Source organism: Molossus molossus, unplaced genomic scaffold (assembly GCF_014108415.1).
Source record: "Molossus molossus isolate mMolMol1 unplaced genomic scaffold, mMolMol1.p scaffold_m16_p_21, whole genome shotgun sequence".
Taxonomy (NCBI): domain Eukaryota; kingdom Metazoa; phylum Chordata; class Mammalia; order Chiroptera; family Molossidae; genus Molossus; species Molossus molossus.
The window spans coordinates 45,014,990-45,039,520 of NW_023425357.1; the positions used below are offsets into that span (position 1 = coordinate 45,014,990).

The 24,531-nt window shown below is 43.1% G+C and overlaps 1 protein-coding gene across 2 annotated transcripts in view; it reads right to left on the bottom strand.

The window, feature by feature from the left end:
- Positions 1-24,531, bottom strand: part of FTO (FTO alpha-ketoglutarate dependent dioxygenase) — a 335,534-nt gene that overhangs the window by 187,290 nt on the left and 123,713 nt on the right. For both annotated transcript variants that reach the window (XM_036274139.1, XM_036274140.1), the window contains exon 5: positions 3,953-4,032. In XM_036274139.1, the coding sequence (XP_036130032.1) occupies positions 3,953-4,032 (80 nt within the window). The remainder of the gene's footprint in view (positions 1-3,952; positions 4,033-24,531) is intronic.

Consider the following 24,531-nt stretch of genomic DNA (forward strand, 5'->3'; position numbering starts at 1 on the left):
GTCAAGGACACCGACTTTATCTCCAGTGCCCTGAACCTACTCTGGGAAAGAAAGGTACCAGAGTGTAGAATTGGTCCAAAGGTGCACAAAGTAAAACAGTGATGGAGAAAAAAATTGAAGTTATAAACACAGGGCAAGGAACTCACTTTCCTTTCTTGTAACTGCAGTCCTTGGCAGAACAGATTCTTCAAATAATGGGGACTGTGTGGCTGATGCCCTCAAGGCCCGTCCAAAGGCATGACTTAGAACTGGGTATCACAAGGGCATAGATAACTAGATCATCCCTTTCTAGTGTGTGGGAGCAAAACAAGTCAAATGGACATATTCCTGCTTTGAATGGTCACATGTCAGAAAAGGAGAGGATGCAGATGGTTGGTGCATGTGTTTGTTTAGATAATGACATGATTTCCTAGAATGATAAACATCAAGCTATAAATACTCTTTAGACCAAATGAAGAAAATACATCCCTAAAGTATTTTTATTTTAATATTTGTCATTTCAACTGATCTCTTAGAAATAACATTTAAGGCTAATCTCCTGGTGCAAAAATTCTTTGTACAGTTACTGCCATTTTGTACAATGTGACATGGAAAAGCCTGGGAAAAACAAAGTTTCTGTGCCAAAAACAGAAGCTTGACTGATATGTATTAAGTATGAGGATCTCCAAGTGCTAGAAGCACATGGGAAAACAGCTCCAAGCTGCTACCAAGAAAAAACAAAAAATGGGATTGAACTTAACCTGTTTAAAACTGCATGAACTACTGTCTTCCCCGATGTCTTAGATCGCTGTTTCTACTAATGGTAATGTCATCCCCAAATCACCCACACTTGACACCCAGAGTCATCTAAGAGCCTAGCACATAGAAAGCATCCAATAAAGAGTTGATTCGTTCATTTGTTCCTTCTTTCTCTCTCTCTCTCTCTCTCTCTCTCTCTCTCTCTCTCTCTCTCTCTCTTTCCTTCTCTCGTTCTCTCTTTCTTTCTTTCATTGTTCCCGCCACTTTAATCGGTCAGTTGCCAACTCTGACACTATGTTTCCTAAATTAGTCATGGGAATTTCTTCTTTTTCCTACTGCTACTACCTTAGTTCAGATCCTGACAGGTTTAATTGATGTCTCTATCATATTTATCTTCCTAAAGATATCTCCAATATGTCACTACCAAGATCAATAATCAATATCCCATCTGCCAATCAACTTAAGTTCAGTCACGTAATCTGACATCCAAGGTCCAGCACTCTGGTCTCACTCAGGAACCAGCTTTACCTGCTAACACTGCCTCTAGGGCATCATGGTGTCCAGTTCAGTGCAGCCACTCAGTACTCCCCGGGAATCTCCACCCCATCCTAATCATGAGCTTCCCTCCTGAGTCCTCACCCATTAGCTGTCCTCAACTGTCCTGAAGTCCCTCACTCCTCTGTGTTGAAGTCTTAGTGCCACCTCACCCATGGAGCCTCATGCTGTTTGTTGGCTCTATTCTGCACTACAGCCTGAGGGCACAAAAACTGTAAGCAGTTGGAGGGCACCAAACATGTCAACCGTTCCTCTTCATGGAGTTATTTACAATAACCAAGATATGGAAGCAACCGAAGTGTCCATCAATAGACAATTGGACAAAGAAAATATGGTACATACACACAATGAACTATTACTCAGCCAGAAAGAATGGAATCTCACCATTTGCCACAACATGGATGGACATGGGGGGTACTATGCTAAGTGAATTAAGTTAGAGAAAGACAAATACTGTATAATTTCACATATTTGTGGATTCTAAAAAACAAAATAAATGAACAAACAAAACAGAAACAGACTCATAGATACAGAGAACAGACTGATGGTTGCCATAGAGGTAGGGGCTGAGGGGCTGGGTGAAAAAGGTGAAGGGATTAGGAGTACAGATTGGTAGTTAAAAAATAGTCACAGGATATAAAGTACAACATAGAGAATATGATCAATAATATTATAATAAGTATATATTGTGCCAGGTGGGTACTAGACTTACCAGGAGGACCACTTATTAAGTAATATAAATGTCTAACCTTTATGCTGTACACCTGAAACTAATACAATATTAAATGTCAACTGTAATTGAAAAATTAAAAAATTTAAAGAAAAGAATATGCTGGACACTGAAAAGTTCAATGAAAGTTTTCAGAATGAATGAACTAAAATTGCTTTCCTTCTTCTGCATAGTAATTTCAACCAACAGCAACTCTTACAATCAAGATTCACTGATCTTAAAGTCTCTTGCTTTATTATTTACCCTCTAATGTATAAATGGAGAAAGAACAGCAATCCACACACAGAGCTGTGGTTGTTCCTGTCTCCTATCAGCTTTTCATCAGGATAAATTTCAGCAGCGGTAATGTGATAATAATAGCAGTGGTTGACATTCTCTGAATACATACACTACACTAGCCCCTGTCCTAAAAGACTTACCTGTGTTAACTCATTTAATCCTCACAAGAACCCTATGAACTAGGTATGATGGTCATCCTCATCAAATACATTTTTTCAAACCTTGTATTCATCCTTTTGTACCAGCCCTCTGAGCACAGCACTAATCAGCTTGTCTACTCTGCCAGATTAAGATTTTAAAAGATGCAAGCGGATACACTTAAGTAGCCACACACTCAAACTGATCCAGAAGAAAAGAATTCTTGAGTGGTTACGGCTAGAAAAGACTGATACCTCTAACATCTCATATAAAAATGAAGTCTTTTTTGTATAGTACAAAGCACTTATTAGATGGTCTATGAATGTTTGCTCACTCTTTTCATTCCTTCACTTCTTCCTTTCTTTCTGACTTCCTGACAGAACTTATTTTTAGATCTCTAAGATAATGATTTTCATGTTTATTTGTGTAATATCTGTCTCTCCAACTAAAATACAAGTTCAACAAAGGTAGTGGCAATATTGCCGTGTTGATGGCTGTGTCTCTTGAGCGCGTGGTGCTGCTGGACACACACCAGGCACTCGCATATTTAGGCAAATGAGTGAAGGGACAAGAGAAGACAGGAGACAAGGAGAAAAGGAGGACGGAGTGCTTGATGGGTTTGTGGCGTCCTGACTGAGACACACTCCTGCCCTCCCTGCCACACCGCGGCATGGCCAGACCACCAGGACAGCTGCTTGATGGCCAGAAGGCATGGCGCTGCCTAACAGACCCACAGTCTCAGGACTGAAAGGTCTTGTGTTCCCTGCCACTTTGTCGTCCCTTCCGCCCCACGTTCTCATACTCCGGTACGATAGCAAAGTGCGTGCAACAAGCATAGAAACAGGTCAACTCGTAATCCTTGTCATGATCCCTCCTCTGTGCTCTGGATCCCTTCCTCCCAAAGCACATAGTTCCCCAGGGTGACTCCTAAGAGCTTCCTTCATCTCTTACGTTTCCATACCCAACTAGTCCAATCATCTGACCCAACTGCTCCAAGTGGTGGCAGTAACGTCTGGGTTAGAAACATGACTGGGGAGCTCAGAAATTCCTCCGTGCCACTGGAACTGCCCTTCATTTACATTCACATGGCCAGAAGCCTGACCAAAGTGAAGGGACATGTAAATTCTCGACCATCTGAGCCCAATCACAGCTAACGTATGCACAAGCACACAAATCCTCCCCATTTCCTCCTGGCCATCTCCTGCCTTTGACCTTGACAGATACAAACCCCTTAGAAAATCTCTAACTAGCAACACCTGCCAGTGGCACTTACCTTCTCCAAGAAACATAACCCCAAAGAAGCAAAATATACTTATCCCACGCTGTGAATATACTCTTTAAAACTATCCAACACAACTCAAAGCTAAAAAGCAAGTAAACAGAGACTAAAGTCAAGTTAGATGGAAGCAATTTTCCTATCAAATGCTCTTCCAAAGTTCTATGATAAATTGCTCATTCAACCACTTCTGTCACATCCAATTAAGTCTGAATCACATTTGTATTTACACTTACCTCTGCTACTCGGTGGGTGGAACTAAACCGAGGCGGTAAACCAGCCAAAACACAGTGCTGGTGGGTGGCATTGAGATCATCTGCAGGAAAAATACCAAAAATTAAAAATAAACCCACGTTCACGCGCGCGCACACACACACACACATACTTATTAGTCACTATATACTATTTAACTAAAATACAAAGTAAACAATAAATCCACCATTCAAAAAATGGCAATAACCAAAAATTAACCATTTGTATTCTTTAAGCCATCCTTTATAAATAAAATGATCAACAAAACCATGACACTTTCGGAAGTGGAACGGGACGTTATTAATAACTATTCCAGGACAGCAGGTGTACATCAGGACTGTCCTTAACAGCCAGGATGTATGGTTACCTTACTTACTACTTTAGTCTTATGATCCACTCCCCACAAAGTTAAAAATTCATGGATTGAACCTGAAAAGGCTACATATACTATAAGATTCCATCTACATAACATTCTGAAAAAGGCAAAACTGTAGCGACAGTAAAAAGACCAGTGGTTGCCTACAGCTGGGGATAGTGAGAAGAGGATGAACAGAAGGATTGCAGAAGTTTTTAGAGCAGTGAAACTACTATGTGTGACACCAAAATGGTGGACATATGTCACAATATATTATACATTTCCAAAATCTATAAAATACACAACACCAGGAGTAAACTCTAATATAATACAGTGATACCTCGGTTCTCGAACATAATTCGTTCCAGGAGGACGGTCGAGAACCGAATTGTTCGAGAACCGAAGCAATGAAACCAATAGGAAAGCGTGACTCCACAAAGCGTGACTCTCTCTCTGCACTCACACTGATGACGCAAGCAAGGCGCGCTGGGCCGAATGAACGCCATTCGGCTCATCTCGGAAGTTCGAGTTCCAAATATTTGTTCGGATTCTGAGACAAAAGTTTCTCGAATCTCCATTTGGTCGAAAACCGAGGCGTTCGAGAACCGAGGTATCACTGTATATGGACTTTGGTGATAATGACGTGTCAATGTAGGTTCATTGATTATAAAAAATGTTGGCCCTGGACTGTCTGGCTCAGTAGTTAGAGAGTCAGCCCGTGGACCAAAGAGTCATGGGTTCAATTCTGGTCAAGGGCATGTACCTTGGTTGCAGATCATCCCCAGCCCTGGTCAGGGTCGTGCAAAAGGCAACCAATCAGTGTTTCTCTCACAACTCAATGTTTCTCTCTCTCTCTCTGTCTCTCTCACCCCCTCCCATTCTATCTGGAAATAAATGGAAAAATATCCTCGGGTAAGGAAAAAAAAAAAAAAAAATGCTACTCTGGTGCATGATGTTGACAGTGGAGGAGGTTGCACATGGCGGGCAAGGAGTATATGAAATCTCTGTACTTTCTGCTCAGTTTTGCTGGGAACATAAAACTGCTCTAAAAAATAATCTTTTAAAAATATATATCAACTAAAAAATCTTTGGAAAATTATTTAAGCCTGCCCAGCTCAGTCTCTAGAGACCAATAATGTATGCCGTTATATAGCTCCTTAGCATTATCCTCCCGGAGTGTTCTCATAGCAAAGGGAAACACTTACTTGCACTACTTAATTTAATATTTGGATAAGCAGCTACCAATTGCCAAGCACTACTCCATCCTGCTCTCATGCAAGTTCCATTATGGTGGAGAAAATATGCAATAACGCACAAGAAATTAAGGTGTGAGAGATGACAAAATGGCGGCGGAGTGAATGGAAGCTACACAGATGATCTCCCAGGACCAAACTGGAATTACAACTAAAATACAGACAAATCGTTGAGAAAAAGCAATAGAAAAGCAGTTTGCGAGAACCATATAACCAGGGACACGGACTTGATCCTGGTAGGATTGCAGAGGCGCGAGATGGGGGCTGGGAGCCCACAGACAGCAGCGGCCTTAGCTGGGAACAATGCCCTCGAGTTACACTCCCAAGTGGCTCCACAGCCCAGAGCAGGGACAGAGGCTAAATTAGCCACAGCCACTCACCTTGGGCTCCGGCAGAGGGAGGGCAGACTGGACCGGAACTGTGTGCAGACACTTGGGATTTGGCGGGCACTCAGAGCTTTTGCTGAGTTGCAGCCACGCAGGATGGTGGCCATCTTACTCCTTCCCAGGGCTCTGGGGAGAGGCATGGCCCCTCCCTCGGAGATTCAACCCCACCAAGGTGGGCCATTGAAATGCTGCCCCACCCTCGGGAAATCCCCTTATGCTGAGCAACTGAAGGAGTTTTTCATTCAACTGAGAACCCAAGGCTCTTCAGGTTACCGCTACTGCTAGCCTCCAGGCAAAAAGCTAGAGGATAACTGAACCATTCCTGGGCTAGCAACTCTAACCAGGAAAGTAAGATCTGACAGTGGTGTTTAACGTGGATCCTCCCTCACTCATCCAAACCCAGGAGAGGGAGCCACAAACAGCAGAACACCAACACCCACAGGGAAAATTTGTCAGGCTCCAAAGCACACTGTGATAGCCAAAATGGTGAAACAAACAAACAAACCAAAAAAGCCAAATAAAATAAGAAGAGACCTCTACCCAAAATGAGATAACTGTGGAGCAGTTAAGCAAGTTAACAGCTATAATTCAGAGCCATGATCTTGAGGAAGCTCAACAGCATGAGTAAGAACATCAGCAACATGAGTAAAGACATAGAAATGTTGAAAATCAACCAATTTGAAATTAAAATCCACCAAGAAGAAATTAAGAATGACATATCAGAAATAAAGAACACATTGGAAGATCTAAACAGCAGAGTAGAGGAAACTGAGGACTGGATCAGTGAATTAGAAGACAGGGTAGAAAAAAATCAAACAATCAGAAAACCAAAAGAAAAAAAAACAATTAAAAAAACAGGAAGACAGCTTAAGAGAACTGTGGGACAACTGGAAACGTAATGATATTCGCATCATAGGAGTCCCTGAAGGAGAAGAAAATGAGCACGGGTTCAAGAAAATATTTGAAGAAATAGTGACAGAAAACTTCCCTAATTTGGTGAAGGAAGGAGGCATTCAAGTTCAAGAAGCATAGGGAGCCCCAAGTAAGAAGAACCCAAACAGGCCAACACCAAGACACATAGTAATTAAAATGCCAAATATTAAAGACAAAGAGAGAATCCTAAAAGCAGGAAGAGATAAGCAACAGGTTACCTACAAAGGAACCCCCATAAGGCTATCAGCTGACTTCTCAACAGAAACACTACAGGCCAGAAGAGAATGGCATGAAGTAACCAAGGTCATGAAAAACAAGGATCTGAATCCAAGACTACCCCACCCAGCAAGGCTGTCATTCAAAATAGAAGGTCAAATAAAAAGCTTCCCAGACAAAAAAAAAAGGCTAAGGGAATACACTAGCACCAAACCAGCACTACAAGAAATGTTAAAAGGACTGCTGTAATTAGCAGGAGAAAAAGGAAGAAAAATATAACCACACTAAACAAAAATGGCAATAAATAAGTACATATCAATAATCACCTTAAATGTGAATGGATTGAATGCTCTGATAAAAAGACACAGAGTAGCTAATTGGATAAGAAAGCATGACTCATCTATATGTTGTTTACATAAGACCCACCTCACAACAAAAGACTCACATAGGTTGAAAGTGAAGGAATGGAAAAAAAATTTTCCAACCAAACGGAAAGCAAAAAAAAGCTGGGGTAGCAATACTCATATCTGATAAAATAGATTTCAAAATGAAGGCCATAACTAGAAACAAAGAAGGCCACAACATAATATTGAAAGGATCTATCCAACAGGAAGATATAACCTGGGTAAACATATATGCACCCAATATAAAAGCACCAAAATATATTAAAAATCTTCTGGAGGACTTCAAAGGAGAAATCGACAGCAATACAATCATAGTAGGGGACTTGAACACCCCGCTGACATCACTGGATAGATCCTCTAGACAAAAATTTAGCAAGGAAGAACAGACTCTAAAAGGAGCACTAGACCAAATGAATTTAATAGATATTACAGAGAATTACATCCCAAAACTACAGAATTCACATTCTTCTCAAGTGCACATTGGACATTCTCAAAGATACACCACATGTTAGGACACAAACTAAATCTCTACAAGTTCAAGAAGATGGAAATCATATCAAGCATATTCTCAGATCACAATGGCATGAGACTAGAAATCAACTGCAACAAGAACATGCAAAAACATTTGAACACATGGAGGCTAAATAGCATTTTATTGAACAATGAATGAGTTACTGAGGAGATCGAGGAAGAAATTAAAAACTTCCTGGAAACCAATGAAAACACACAAAATCTATGGGATGCAGCAAAAGCAGTTCTGAGAGTACAGTTCATAGCACTACAGGCTTACCTGAAGAAACCAGAAAAATTTCTAATAGACTATCTAACCTCACAACTTAAAGAATTAGAAGGCAAACAGAAAACCCCAGAGCAAGTAGAAGGAAGGAAATAGTAAAGATAAGAGCAGAAATAAATGACATACGGACCAAAACAACAATTCAAAGAATCAGTGACACAAAGAGCTGGTTTTTCAAAAAGATAAACAAGATTGATGGAACCTTAGCTAGACTCACCAAGAAACTAAGAGAGAGAACCCAAATACACAAAATCAGAAATGAAAGAGGAGAAGTAACAACCGACACCACAGAAATACAAAAGATCATTAACAACTACTATGAACAATTATATGGCAACAAATTCGACAATCTAAGTGAAATAGACAAATTTCTAGAAACACACAGTCTCCCAAAACTGGACCAGGAAGAGATAGAAAACTTGAACAGACCAATAATAAATAAGAAAATTGAAGAGGTAATCAAGACTCTCCCAGCAAACAAAAGTCCAGGCCCAGACGGCTTTATGGGGGAGTTTTAGTGAACATTCAAAAATAAAAACTAACACCCATTCTCCTCAAACTATTTCAAAAAATTCAAGAAGAAGGAAGACTTCCAAACTCATTTTATGAGGCCAGCATAATTCTAATTTCAAAATCAGAAAATAACACTACGAAGAAAGAAAACCACAGACCAATATCCCTGATGAACATAGATGCCAAAATCCTGAATAAAATACTAGCAAAGCAAATCCAGTAATACATCAAAAAAATTATTCACCATGACCAAATGGGATTCATCTCAGGAATGCAAGGATGGTACAATATTCACAAATCAATAAATGTGATACACCACATAAATAAAATGAAGAATAAAAACCACAAGATCATATCAATAGATGCTGAAAAAGTGTTCGACAACATTCAGCATCCATTTCTGATAAAAACGCTCAGCAATCTGGGAATAGAGGGATCATATCTCGACATAATAAAGACCATATATGAAAGACCTACAGCCAACATCATACTCAATGGGCAGAAACTAAAAGCATTTCCCTTAAGAACAGGAACAAGACAGGGATGCCCACTTTCACCACTCTTATTTAACATAGCACTGGGAGTCTTAGCCACAGCAATCAGACAGAAAAAATAAATAAAAGGGATCCAAATTGGAATGGAGGAAGTGAAACTGTCATTATTTGCAGATGACATGATATTATACATAGAAAACCCTAAAGACTCCATCAAAAATCTACTAGAATTAATAAGTGAATTTGGCAAAGTAGCAGGATACAAATTTAACGTCAAGAAATCAATGGCATTCTTATACACCAATGATGAACTCACAGAAAGAGAAACTGAAAAAACAATCCCATATATCATTGTGGCAAAAAAATTAAGATACCTAGGAATAAACTTAACCAAAGAAATAAAGGACCTATTTGCAGAAAACTACAAGACATTGAAAAAAGAAATAGAGGAAGACATAAAAAAGTGGAAGCACATACCTTGTTCATGAATTGGAAGAATTAACATCATTAAAATATCCATATTACCCAAAGCAATCTATAGATTTAAGGCAATCCCCATCAAAATATCAACAACATATGTCACAGAACTAGAACAAATACTTCAAAAGTTCATATGGTACCAAAAAAGATCTCAAATAGCTACAGAAATCTTGAAAAAGAAGGACAAAGTAGGTGGGATCACAATATCAGATATCAGGTTATACTACAAAGCGACTGTAATCAAAAGAGCCTGGTACTGTCACAATAATAGGCATATGGACCAGAAGAACAGAACAGAGAATCCAGAAATGGACCCAAGACATTATGCTCAATTAATATTTGACAAAGGAGGCAAGAGCATACAGTGGAGTAAAGACAGTCTCTTTAATAAATGGTGTTGGGAAAATTGGACAGCTACATGCAAAAAAAAAAAGTAACTAGACCATCAATTTACACCATACACAAAAATAAACTCAAAATGGATAAAAGACTTAAATGTGACCTGTGAATCCATAAAAATCCTAGAAGAAAATGTAGGCAACAACATTTTGGATATCATACGCAGCAGAATTTTCACTGACACATCACCTAAGGCCACAGAAACAAAGGAGAAAATGAACACATGGGGCTACATCAAACCAAAAAGCTTCTGCACAGCAAAAGAAACAACCATCAAAATGGAAAGACAACCCACTGTATGGGAAAGCATAATTACCAATGATACACCAGAAAAGGGGTTAATTTCCAAAATATATAGAGTCCTCATACAACTCAACAAAAGGAAGACAAAGAACCCAATTAAAAATGGGCAGAGGAACTGAATAGACACCTCTCCAAACAGGACATACAAATGGCCAAGAGACATATGAAGAAATGCTCAATATCACTAATCATCAGAGAGATGTAAATTAAAACAACAATGAGGTATCACCTCACACCTGTCAGAATGGCCGCCATCAAGAAAGTATCAAACAAGTGTTGGTGAGAGTGTGGAGAAAAGGGGACTCTAATGCACTGTTGGTGGGAATGCAGACTGGTGTAGCCACTATGGAATACAATATGGTGTTACCGCAAAAAATTAAAAATTGAACTTCCATTTGTCCCAGTGATCCCACTTCTAGGAATATACCCTAAGAAGCCCGAAGCACCAATCAGAAAGAGTATGTGTACCCCCATGTTCATAGCAGCACTATTTACAATAGTGGAAACAGCCCAAGTGTCCATCAGTAGACGAATGGATAAAAAAGCTGTGGTACATATACACAATGGAGTACTATGCAGCTGTAAGAAAGAAAGATCTCTGATCCTTTGAGAAGACATGGAGGGACCTGGAAAGTATTATCCTAAGCAAAACAAGGCAAGCAGAAAAAGACAAATACCACATGATCTCACTTATTTGTGGAATATAATGAACATAACAGTCTGAGGAATAGGGTAGACCCAGAGTTGTGGAAGTGGGGTACAAACTGACAACCCTCAGAAGAGGGGGTGGTGGGAGGAGGGAAGAGATAAACCACAGAATGTATATGCATGTACGCATAACTAATGGACATGGACAACAAAGCTGGGAACGGGGCAGGGGGGATGGGTAGGAGGGTGTCAATGGGTTAAAAGAGGAAAAACATCTTTAACAAAAATAAAATGAAATAAAAATAAAATGAAATAAAATTCAAGAAAAAAAAAGAAAGCACGAAAGAAATGAAGGTGTGAGGCGCTGTGCAGAACGTCAAGGACAACTGAACAGGGCTGGGAGCCAGGCCGGGTGCACGGGAAGAGCGTGCATACGGGACCTTCGCTGGTGAAACTGAAGGTGAGATCTGAACAACGGGAGCCAGCAAGGCCCGGCCCGGGGCGAAAGAATTCCCAGCAGAGGACAGGGCCGGGCCAAGGCACGGACGAGGCAATGGGCTTGCTGTGCTCCAGGAAGAAGGCAGACCAGAGAGGGCAGCAGGGTGAGGGGGCCCATGGGAAGCTGTGGGTCATGGCAGGAATTTGGGTTTCCTCTCCATACAATGGGAAGCCCTTAGAAAATGTTAAGCAGGGGGCAAAGACCAGTGTGGCAGCTTCACAGCAGAGAGGGCTGAGGGGAACCCGCTGGGAGCAGGGAGACTCGTCAGGCGGCTGCTGCAGTCATCCCTGCGGGAGTGGACAGTGACCCGGACTGCCAGGCAGAGGTGACGGTGCACAGCGGTGGGTGCACAAGGACTTGGAGGAAAACAACAGGATGGGCCGGATGAGAGAAGCGAGGGAAAGAGCGAAATTAAGAGCAATTTAGGGCGGTTTCATAGGAACAACTGGTTGAAGATGAGTAAGTCAGAAAACATGAGGAGAGTGTAGAAACAGTATTACAAAATGCAGTAAAATGAAAACATCTGTGATACATCTGGAGTTAAAAAATCAAATATAAAGACAGCAAGGAAGGCTCCCAGGATCAAAGCAGACCTCACCTCTGCAGGGGCTCGGAGGGTGGCTGAGGCCTCAGGGAGAGGCCGAGTGACCACTCTCCTCCATTGGCCCTGTCCCAGGATTCCAGTTAGCACACTCCTAAGAACTTTCAGTGGATCCAGACTATTTCCCTAATGGGGGTGTCAGAGTCAAACAAACAAGTAAACAAAAAAGCAGAAGTTGGAGGAGGTTCCCCAAACCAGATTCCTATAAAGGGCTGAGTCAATTTCTAAGAAATACATAGAAGCCATTCTCATCCACCCAAATGAAAGCCTAATAGCTCCTGCGCTACTGATACTAGTACCCACAGCCTTGGCTGGTAGCTCAGGTGGTTAGAGCGTCAGCCCTTTACTCCAAGGCTGCAGGTTTGATTCCTGGTCAGGACACACACAGAAATCAACCAATGAATGCGTAAATCAGTGGAACAGCAATTCAATCTCTCTCTCTCTCTCTCAAATTAATAAATAAAAATGCTAGGATCCACAGACATCACGGGGGTGATCATCTCAATGGACAGATTTGTGAAATGCTTTTGTTCCACCGCCGGGCAACTGATCTGACACAGGCTGCGTGGCGAACACAGCATCTGAAGTGGTACTTGGAGGCTGCGCCTTCCTTTCAATCCTTGGCGACTCTCTAAGCAGAAAACTCTCAGTTGCTCCCAACTGTCTCTAATCCTTTATGACTTTCAGAAAGAATCCTGTAATTTTCATTTAAGAGCTTCTAATTTATCTAAAACTCTAAGTCTATAAAAGTGGCTCAAGCTTCACGGATTGTACTTCTCAAAGGATATACTTAAAGACATTCTTCACTTTAGAAGATGACCCCTAATACTTTCTAGAAAGAAGACATTAAAGACTGCCATCTCAGAACACAGCTAAGAATTGGCTGATTCTGCAATCAAGTGGATCAGAGCTTCGAGAATGGATTCAACAGAACAAATGAACGAGAAGCTCTCCCTGTGGGCTGGCAATCGCTGTGGGCTCTATCCGTGGGAGAAGAAAACTCTGCATGTTCATTTAGCATGAAATCTCATCTCATGTATAAAAGACCACGGATGCAAAGGCTTAATTTGTGCTACGGTGACCCGTTCATGCCCAGGACATTCTTAATTTTAACACTGGAGTCTCTCATCCTAAGAGTCCCCTCCCCACCGATAACCCCAAAAGGTTGGTCCCTCTAAATTTAACCCAGCTCTTACTTTCTTGGTTTTGTTGTGCAGTCTGTCACCAGGGCTATTTCATCCCAAATTTCTTAAAGTAACAATCAGGAGCTTTGCTGAGGCACTCCTGAGCAAAATGAGCCCAATACTGAAATCCAATCTTCCCAGCTTCACACAATCACTGAAGCTTTTCATTCTTACTCACCTGTCCATTCTCATCCCTCAATCTTAATATTTATGACCTTATTTTTCCTAGACATCCGTGACTGAGAACATTTTCAGAATTTAATAGCCAGTGACAAGGGGCAGGGGGAGACTCCTGGCAAGATGTCAGTGCAGACTCAGGCCCTACTGGCCATGCCTGGACCCTCAGTGAGACAACCCATGGAATACCAAAGGAGACGGAAACTTCTTTCAGCACTAACTATCAGAGAAAGGTGCTCCGTAAGCTGGAAATCGCAAGGAACTGTGCTGGCTGCAGTGGAGGTGGGTGAGGCTGTGGAGGGCAAAGGGGGCCTACGCGTGACTGTCTACCCTGAAGGCAGCATCCGGATAAATCTGTCAAGCGGATCCCGAGAGGAGCGCTCAGCCTCGAACTCAGGTGAAGGGCAGGAGGAGGGCATAGGAGGCTCCAGAGGCACCCAGACCTCAGGGCACGTTGCTGGCACAAGTCACCACTTTGGGAAGAGGACTGGGCACTGCTGAGTTAAGAAAGCGGTCAAGGCCCTGGCCGGTTTGGCTCAGCGGTTAGAGCGTCGGCCTGCGGTCCAGAGAGACCCGGGTTCGGTTCCCGCTAAGGGCATGTACTTCGGTTGCAGTTTGTCCCCGGCCCTGGTTGGTCGTGCGGGTGGCAGCCACTCGATGTGTCCCTTCACATCGATGTTTCTGTCTCTCTCTCCCTTCCTCTCTCTCCCTCCCAGTCTATCTGTACAAAAAATGGAAAGATGTCCTCGGGTGAGGATAAAAAAAAAAAAAGAAAGAAAGCGGTCAAGCGTGTGTGCCAAGGATGGGCAATGTAACATACGTGGTTTTAAAACACCCACCCTGCCATCCCTCACCCAGGTCTTCCACTTCTAGTCATTCTTCCTAAGGAAGAATCATGGATGCAGACAAAGATGTTCACTGGAGCCACGTGTGTGATATCAAACACTGGAAATGAATTAGATGACCAAAAGTAGGGGATTTATATTTAAGCCACTTTTAAATTTAAGCCACCTTGAAAATCCCCATTTTCAAGGAATACTTAATTTAAAAAAAAAAAAATGTTCAGGCCCTGACCAGTGTGGCTTAGTTGGTTGGACATCGTCCCATGTACCAAAAGGTTGCCGGTTTGATTCCCAGTCAGGGCACATGCCTGAGTTGTGGGCTCCACCCCCAGTAAGGGGTGTGCAGGGGCAACCAATCGACATTTCTCTTTCTCATTGATGTTTCTCTCTCTCTCTTCCTCTCCCTTCCTCTCTCTTAAAATCAATAAAAACATATCTACATTTAAAATGTTCAAGATATGAGTATTGAGAAAGAAAACAAGATACAAAACATTATAGCTGATATTTTCTAAAAAGAAATAAACATATATTATCCCACATATAGAGAGAACACTAGAAGGAATTAGACCAAATCATTATGAATGATATCATCCCTGTGTGGCGATATGATGACATATTTTTATTATCTACTTTATACTTTCCTATAGTTTATAAACTCTCTACAAAGAGTCCATACTGCATTTCATCAGTTCCAAGGTACACATTTTTCCTTCAGAGTTAATGTCTCTGAAATTGGACTATGTCTTAAAATCCATGGCATCTTTGACTGGATGACATATATTACCACTTTTGTACTCAGCAAGGAAAAATAGAACAGTGAATGTCATTATTTTCGAAAGATCCAAAGGAAAATGTTCAATGAAGAGATCCTCCGAAAAGGGGAGCTCACCGCCCGCGTGCAAACGGTGGCACACAGCCACCAGCGAGGCGGCAGCTTTGATTGGTTTTGTGTATCTCTCCCCTCGAGTACAATTCCCGTGGGAGTGAAAACTCTTTCACAGAAACAAGGACAGAGGTGAAGACGACCTCTAAGTCATCTCCCCCCTCTCTTTTTATTTGTAAATTAACTTTTATGGAATGCTTATTTTGTTGTTGGGTTGTGAAAAGAATAGATTCTTGAGGTTAATCATTCACTTTTGCTTTCTAAATACGCTAAAAGAACGTGAATCCCACCTCGACTGCAACGCTTCCCAAGAGACCGGAGGGCAGAGGGGCTGGGGCAATGGAGACGTGAGTGGGGGCAGAGGTTAGGCTGCCGGACAACTGGGTGAAGCAGCTTCTTCTCTTCCCAGCTTGTATATGCAGACCCGTCACCTCTGCGCCTGACTCCATGAACTGTGGGGACCAGAACTTTCTGAATAAGGTCCGTGAATGAGACGGCAGCAGCCATGTAAACATAGGAGTTCTGTTCCCTCACACACCTTTTGACTTCCTACTGTACTCCTGTCTCCCATCTTCCACTGCAACTGAAAAAGATGGCTATGGTTTCTGCTGGTGCCCGGGGAGGGAACGAGGATGTTCTTTCCCATTAGGTGGTAAGTTTCTGCTATGCAAAAGGCACTATGTGCTGTGTATAGAACAAGAATGTATACAAAAGCTCACCTCCAGCAGGTGAGATAAGGCTTCTTTATCAATCACTATGGCAACCACCCAGATTGGTTGGTGCCCCTGCCATTCTGCATATTAAGGTCTATTAATGTCACCTCTAAACAGGAAAGTCATACATTCCCCTAGATGAAGGGAAAAGCATGACATGACGGAGGGAACAGCGTGAATGAAGATAAGGAAAAGGTTTGTGCCAGGACTAGTTTTAGAAAAGAATTTTAAGGCAAAGCCACTGCAGGGAATTAACCAAGGATTATCATCATACCCTTTTTAAAATGTTTAAATGTTTATTGAGCCAAAAAGAATTATTCCACAGGAAGAGGTTAATGAATGATCCATGGTGGGGTATATAGACTGGCCTTGAAATATGCTACAGGGACTACCTGAATTAGGAAAGTCAAATTCCTTCCTGGTCTAGTCCTCGGCTCAGACCTTCAATAGGATCTTTTTATTTTTTTTAAAGATTTCATTTGTGCCCTGGCCAGTTTGGGTCAGCGGTTAGAGCGTTGGCCTGAGGTCCAGAGAGATCCGGGTTCGGTTCCCGCTAGGGGCATGTACCTCGGTTGCAGTTTGTCCCCGGCCCTGGTTGGGTCATGCGGGTGGCAGCCACTCGTGTCCCTTTCACGTCGATGTTTCTCTCTCTCTCTCTCTTCCTCTCCCCCCACTCCCACTTTGTCTGAACAAAAAATGGGAAAATGTCCTCGGGTGAGGATTAAAAAAAAAAAGAGGACTTCATTCGTGGTCATTCTTCCATAGTCTTTATGGTAAAGAATAAACACAGGATATGCAAGCAAATTAAAAGCCTGAAAAATTCTTTTCCACAGCTCATTCTTTCAGCAGTAAGATAGGTAGAAAGCCAAAGAGAGCATATTGAGGCTGAGAGGCAAAGGAAAAAATTCCGCCCAGCTAACCCAGGAGCAGAGAATGGAACATGAGAGAACGAGAGGAGCTCACAATTCACAGTGACACTCCCTCCCGCACTTCAAAGAGACCGATGCAGTGTTTGCTACCTTTGGTGGTTTTCTCATAAAAGATTTAGAAGAGAATGTACAGAATGATCCTCACACTGTATCAATTTGGAAAATTCTGCGATGTCACATGGGTATTTCGACTAGATATAAAAAAGGTAAAGCATCGGTCACTGAAGAAGCAGACTACCAGGGAAGATTGTAGAAGGTATCTCTGGAGATCCCCAAGTTTTAGGTGAATGGACATCTGTTTTGGGGAAGGACTTCAAAACCTTTTCCAGCCAAGAGCTTTCAAAAACAGAATAAATATTTCCTTTTGCCTGTATGGCCAAGACATATTGCCCTAAAAATTAAATTAAAAAAAAAAAGCTAAACCTTGATTCATTAACTCAGTCATCATTTATTAAAGCACCTACCACATTCCCAGTACTGTGTTAGGTGCTGAAGAGGTTACAAAGTTTTAGGAAAATGAAATATAGTAAATAGAAGACATTTTTAGAAAATTCCCAGAACAAGGAGGACAGGAAGAGGTGGGACCCAAATACAGCGGAATTAGCGAGGAGTGCACTGAGGAGAAACCCAGCCGGAGTCACCTGTGCCAGCTGGGTCTGAAGAGCCCAGCGCTTACCCAGATGTTCCCTGCATAGTATGATGAAGCACCCAGCAGCGTGGGGCTGTCACTGCAGCATGACGTGTCTATGAGAATAGGGAGTCACTTATGAACTCCAGGGAAAGGCACTGCTCAAGAAAGTCCTGGTCCAAATACAAAGCGAGCTCGAAAGCAGCATGACTCTGTGCCTCTGAGGAAGAATACAGTCTGGACCTGACATTGGCAACCTTCCCTTTCAAATGACTCAGGCTTAGTGACCACAGTGGATTACATCGGCTACTACTGCAGCGGTTCTCACCCTGTGGGTTACGACCTCTTTGGGAGTCAAATGACCCTTTCACAGGGGTCACCTAAGACCATTGGAAAACACATATTTCCGATGGTCTTAGGAACCGAGACCCTGCTCCTCTATCCGTCTCCAGGCGGGTCCACCCACATGCAGATACGCCACATACAACATGAGGAGCTGCATTAAAGGGTCGTGGCATTAGGAAGGTTGAAAACCACTGTACTAATGGATCCAGTCACTTTATTTGGTTCTGCAATAAATAACACAGACACAAGCACTGGTACTTACTGGCTTTCAAATGTCAGAATCAATGTCCAGAGAAAGCAAGGAAGTCTTGTCAAAACTACAGGTTTATGTGAACATGATCAACTTCAAAAATGGGAAAGTAGTGATACGTTGAAAGAGAACTTTAATCCCCCATCTTGCAAGCTAAAAGTTAAGAGAGGGTATCTATGTATTGGTTCTAAAGGTAACCAATTAAGAAAAAAAAAAAAACAAGAGTTAGCAAGAGTGGAAGACAGTGTAAGCGAGCCAATGCCACGTTCTCTTACTGGAGAAACTGATAGTGCTTACCGTTGTTGGATGAAGAAATAGAAATAGTAAACACATGTGTGAGAGTTAAGGAGGTAACCATTTAAAGAATTCAATGCAAATACAGTGAAAAACAGTTATCTCCAAGAGTAGAACTTGGGGTTAGGTGCAAAGAGCTTGTCACTGTCTATGTTAGATCATCCTCAATGGTCTGAATTCTTATTTCCTAGCACTTATGTTATTTTTTATAACACAAACAATAATATGAGTGAGGTACTGACATGAAAAGATCTCCAGGATACTTTATTAATTAAAGGGGGAAAAAGCAAGTATTATAGTTATATATAATATATATATTTTCTGTTTTTTCGTTTTTTATTTTAAAAGATTTTTAAATCTTTATTGTTGAATGTATTACAGATGTTCTTCATTTTACCCATGAACCCCCTCCTCCCAATTCCCGCCCCCCCTCCCACCTTTTCCCACACTGTTCTCTGTGTCCATTGGTTATACATATAAGTTCTTTGGTTTATTTCTTCCCACCCCCCAACCCCTTTCCTTTTGAGGTTTGTCAGTCTAGCAATGAATTTGTACTTCTTAATCCCTTCACCTTTTTCACCCGTTCAGCCAATCCCCCTCCATCTGGCAACCAACAAAATGTTCTCTGTATCTATGAGAATGTTTCTGTTCTACCTGTTCATTTTGTTTGTAGATTCCATTGTCAATAGATATGTATTCATTGCCATTTTGTTTGTTCACATATTTTATCTTTTTCTTCAAAAAGACCCTTCAACATTTCATATAATAACGGTTTGGCGGAGATGAACTCCTTTAACTTTTTCTTGTCTGGGAAACTCTTTATATGGCCATCGATTCTAAATGACAGCTTTGCAGGAGAGAGTAATCTTGGTTGTAGGTTCTTGCGTTTTCATCACTCTGAATATTTCTTGCCACTCCCTTCTGGCCTGCAAAGTTTCTTTTGAGAAATCAGCTGACAGCCTTATGGGTAACTAGCTGCCTTTCTCTTGCTGCTTTTAAGATTCTCTCTTTGTCTTGAACCTTTGCATTTTGACAATGATGTGTCTTGGTGTGGGCCTCTTGGGGTGCTTCTTGTGTGGGACTCTCTGTGCTTCCTGGATTTGTATGTCTGTTTCCTTCACCAAGTTAGGGAAGTTTTCTGCCATTATTGTTTCAAACAGATTTTCTATTTCTTGTTCTCTCTCTTCTCCTTCTGGCTCCTCTAAGATGTGAATGTTGGCATGCTTGAAGTCGTCCCAGAGGCTCCTTAGACTTTCCTCATTTTTTTGGATTCTTTTTTCTTTTTGCTATTCTGATTGGGCGTTTTTTGCTTCCTTATATTTCAAATCAATGGTTTGTTTCTTGGATTTACGTACTCTACTATTGAATCTGTGTAAATTATTCTTTGTTTCAGTTAATGCCTCCTTCATTTCGAATGTGCATCCATCATTTCTGACTGGTCCTTTTTTATGCTCTTGAGGCCCTCACTAAGTTCACTGAGGTTCTAAGTTCATTGAGCATCCTTATAAGCAGTTATTTTGAACTCAGCATCTGTTAGGTTGCTTATCTCCATTTCGCTTAGTTTTTTTCTTGGGGCTTTGCTTTGTTCTGTTCTTTCATTTGGGACCTGTTTCTTTGTCTCCTCATTTTGGCTGCCTCCCTGTGTTTGTTTCAGTGTATTACTTAACGAGAGGAATGGGGCTATCAGAGACCAGATGCTGCTTGTTTGAAAGAATTTAGGAAAACCTGAAGCAGGATCCAAGACAGGCCAATCCTATGGTTAAGCAACTGGCAACAGCTTGGGTGGGCCTGAAAGTTGGGTGGGGTGGGGCCTCAGGGAGTCACCAGGGCGGGGCTACCAGTGTGAGGCAGGTTGCTGGAGTCCCAGATATGGCGGCTGTCTGCCGCCCTAGGGAAGGGCTCACCAAAGGAACAAAGGCCTCTGCCAGCACGTCTGTCCCCGAGAAAGTCCCCTCTCCAGCCCTCGCTCCAGTGCCAAACAGCTCAGTTCTTCCCTGTATGTCTGGTGCCCCTGGAGTTGCCTCCCCTCCAAGCTTAGAGAGAGAGAGTCCGATAAGTCCGTGCGCGGGCCCTTTAAGGAGCAGCCTGGGCCTCCAGCTGCTTCAGCCTCCCTGAGCCTCAGTTCCCGCTGGTTTTCCAGCCAGAGGTTATGGGGATTCTCTTCCTGGCACTGGAACCCTGAGCAGGGCACCTGGTGTGGGACGGGGCCCCCTCAGTCCTCAGGAAGGACCTTCCCAGCCGAGGTGTCCTCCTGATTTTTATCCGCCACACGTGGGTGTGGGCCCAGCCCGTCCCCTCCGCCCCTCCTTCCAGTCTCCATGTGGCTGCTGCTTTAATCCCGTAGTTGTAGGACTTCCCTTCGGTGTCAGGCGGCTTTGAATGATGGTTGTTCTGTAGTTTAGTTGTAACTTTGATGTGGTTGTGGGAGGACGCGGTACCGCGTTTACCTACGCCACCATCTTGACCAGAAGTCCCCCCTTTTGTGTTTTAAAATTTTTTTTTCTTTATTGATTTTAGAGAGAGAGGAAGGAAGAGAGAGAGAGAGATAGAAACATTGATGAGAGAGAACATGGACTGGCCGCCTCCCACATGCCCCCCACTGGGGGTCAGTCCCACAATCTGGGCATGTGTCCTGGCTGGGAATCAAACCAGCGACCTCTTGATGCATGGGTCGATGCTCAACCACTGAGCAACACTGGCCGGACCACCTTTTATTCTCCATAGTTCCACATTGTTAGAATTCTTTACAATGAGAATATATGATTATCCATCTATGAACTGTTCATTTTCTTTTCTACATCTTTTTAAAAAAAGATATTGCATGAGTCCATAATTAGTAGAGAGAGCAGCTTTGGTCTCAGAAAGCCCTGAATTCAAACACAAACTTTATTAGAAATGTCCCTTTGAACAAGTCATTTCGCCTCTCTAAACCTCGATTTCCTTTTTTAAAAAGAGCTTCCTTGAGATGTAATTCACACACCCAACAATTCCCTCACTGCAAGTCTATAACTCACTGGATTTTTTAGTATGTTCACAGGATTGTGCAACCATCACCACAAACTAATTTCAGAGCATTTTCAGCTCTCTAAAAGAAACCACGTGCAAGGGAGCAATCACTCTTCATCCATTTCCTTTCCTGGGGATAAAAATGGGGATCAGAGGATGGGGAGTACCTAGCTGATAGGCCTGTTATGAAAAAGAAACCAAATACATCCAAGCATCCAGTGCAGGGCCTGTTCCTCAGCAGGTGCTCATCTCATGCCTTTCAAGTAAAGTTCAACACAAAAAACAACATAGAAATAAGCAAAAAGAAGAAAAACTGGCCGCATAAGAACAGTTAAGAGGGGGCAAATGCTCTCCAGCACCCGGGAATCCGGGTCCGATCCCGGAGTACATTCCACAAGCCATGGCCTCTCCCCAATTCTCCTGAACACAGGAAAACCAGGCATCGAGTCCAAGAGCCCACGTTTGAAAATGTCAGCGTTGGGGCATGTTTCAGAGAACGTTTGCGGAGGAGACGCATCCCCAGCCCTGCACAAAGCGACGGGGCGAGCCGACAGCGCCCTTGCTGAGAAGGTAGGAACGCCGAGTTCACATTGGACAAGCCATCGAAACTATCCTGTCATGTTTCTACTTTTCAAAGTGAAAACAAACATGACAGGTGCTCATTTGGCTGTTCCAGCACTTTCCACTGAGACGGCAATCCCTCAAGCTTACCGCCCGGGTCCTAATTTATGGCCGCTTCTGTGTTAGTCCCTGGCCTCGGCAGAGAGCAGAGCGCAGCACCTACATCTCAGGGCCCCGGAGAGGCAATAAAGTACAATTACGGAGAATTTATGATTAAGCCATAAATTATAGGTACTTTTTCCTTCAGTTGGTCAGCCAGAGGCTGGGGGGAAAAAGGGACGGGGTCAGAGGGAAAAATAACAAAAGGCTTTTCCTTTGAAGGAAATGTCTAAGTCGGGGCAGGATCGAGGGCCACCTGGCGGATTTACTGAGATGCCACGGTCCCCGAGCGAAGTCCCAGAGGAGCCTCGGCTCAGCTCCCAGAGGCCTCTGTCCCTCCAGCCACAGGGCTACCGGCTCCAGCCACAGGCTCCTGTTGAGAAGCGCGGGGTATTTTCGGGTTGTAGCACATGGAAGGCTCAGAGCTTCGGGTCCTGTGCTCTCGACTATGGACATTTCAAAGACGGTGACCGTCGTTTATGGAAGCTCCTGACCAGGCCCTGTGAGGAAACAGCCTCCGCGAGGTGAGACCATGGCCACCCCCGAGCTCCGATGCCAGTGGCCAGACGCCCACTCTTCTCAGCCTCAAGCATCACCGGCAAGATGTCCCGTCCCGTAGCCCCTGACATGCGATGGAAGTATGTATGTGCAACAGTCAGGCACAAAGCTGGCCGAAGTCGGGGTGTAGAGCAAAATTTGAACAAGGCTCAACACTCCTCGGTCACTCACTCACCTCACCGGCTCTCCAAGGACCGCGGCCCAGGTCCCAGTCTTCCCAAGCCCCCAAATTCAGAGCGCATGTGCAGAGCACTGCCCGAACCTCGTGCTGGCCTGACAACACCCCGGAGGAGGATCGGCTCTGGTCTGACAGGGGAGGCAGAGCCTCGGAGACTGCTGGCCGTGCCAGCCCCACAGATGGTGCAGGGCGTCTGGAACCTGCTCCCCCGACAGAAATGCCACGACCCTTCAGTGTGTCACCCCGAACTGTGGGTGCAGTAAGGAAAACCCAAAAAGAAAGACTATGCATTTCAACTGATTTTGCTTTTTTTCTCTTTTTTGCAGTGGAATTTTTACTGGGCAACTGAAAAAGTGGCTGATCGTTATGGTAACAACAGGTAATTGGTAATGAGATTCAGTTGGATTTAAGGAAACACAGGTAAAGAGACGAGATAGAATGGAGTCATGAATAGTGACAGGTAAAAAGTAATAATAATAAATTAAAGGGGGGTGGTGGTTCACCCCCAACTGTTTACCTCGCACTCACCTCTGTCCTGAAACATCCCACCTCCATGCCTGGCTCCTGGTTAATACACATAATTGGGTCGATGTCCCTTGAACTATGTAATCTGTCCCGCAGAAAACAAACATACAGTTTGTCTGCAAGCCACTTTAAGTCCCTAAGTCCCAGGTTACATTCAGTCTATGGAAAACATCTGTGGCCAAGTAAATCATCCTACTCTGAAAAAGACCAGAGTCTATTTTTTTTTCTTTCTAAGTGTGTTTTGAAGTCCTGGTTGGAAAATTAGTGAAAATTGTAAATCTGTTTGCAAATCTGGTCATGTCTAACTCTGAGATTAGGGCAAAGATTCCAATTTCAAAGTAAAACCGTGACAACTCCAGTTAAGCGTGTCCTCGGGCACCGCCAGCAGGGCCTTCACTCACTCGCACAGGCACTGGATTTATTCCAGGCACCCGACTCGTTCCCCATCAGACACCCCCCGAGTATTTACTTGAGACAGCAGGGCTCAGCCCGTGCTTCCTCTGCAGACCAATATATTATTATAAATTGAGCTAAACTGTTTCCTTGTCATAAGTGCTATGAAGTTCATATTTCAGATATCAGCGCAGGGCTGAGGTCCCTCCTCGGGGCTCCTGATAGTATTTGGATTTGCAAAAGTGCAGAGAAAAGGGAGCATTTCACCATGGCTGCTTTTTTTGTTTGGTTGGTTGGTTTTGTTTAAAAGAAGATGGAGGAGCCCTGGCCGGTTTGGCTCAGCGGTTAGAGCGTCAGCCTGCGGTCCAGAGAGACCTGGGTTCGGTTCCCGCTAAAGGCACGTACCTTGGTTGCAGTTTGTCCCCGGCCCTGGTTGGGTCATACAGGTGGCAGCCACTCGATGTGTCCCTTTCACGTCAATGTTTCTCTCTCTCCCTCCCGCTCTATCTGAACAAAAAATGAAAAAATGTCCTCGGGTGGGGATAAAAAAAAGAGAGAAGATGGAGGAAAATTCAGTTTAGAAATCCGTTATGACATCTTAATACGAAAATATATTCTAGATGCAAACCTTGGATACGCTGTGCTGTGCTTGGCCTGG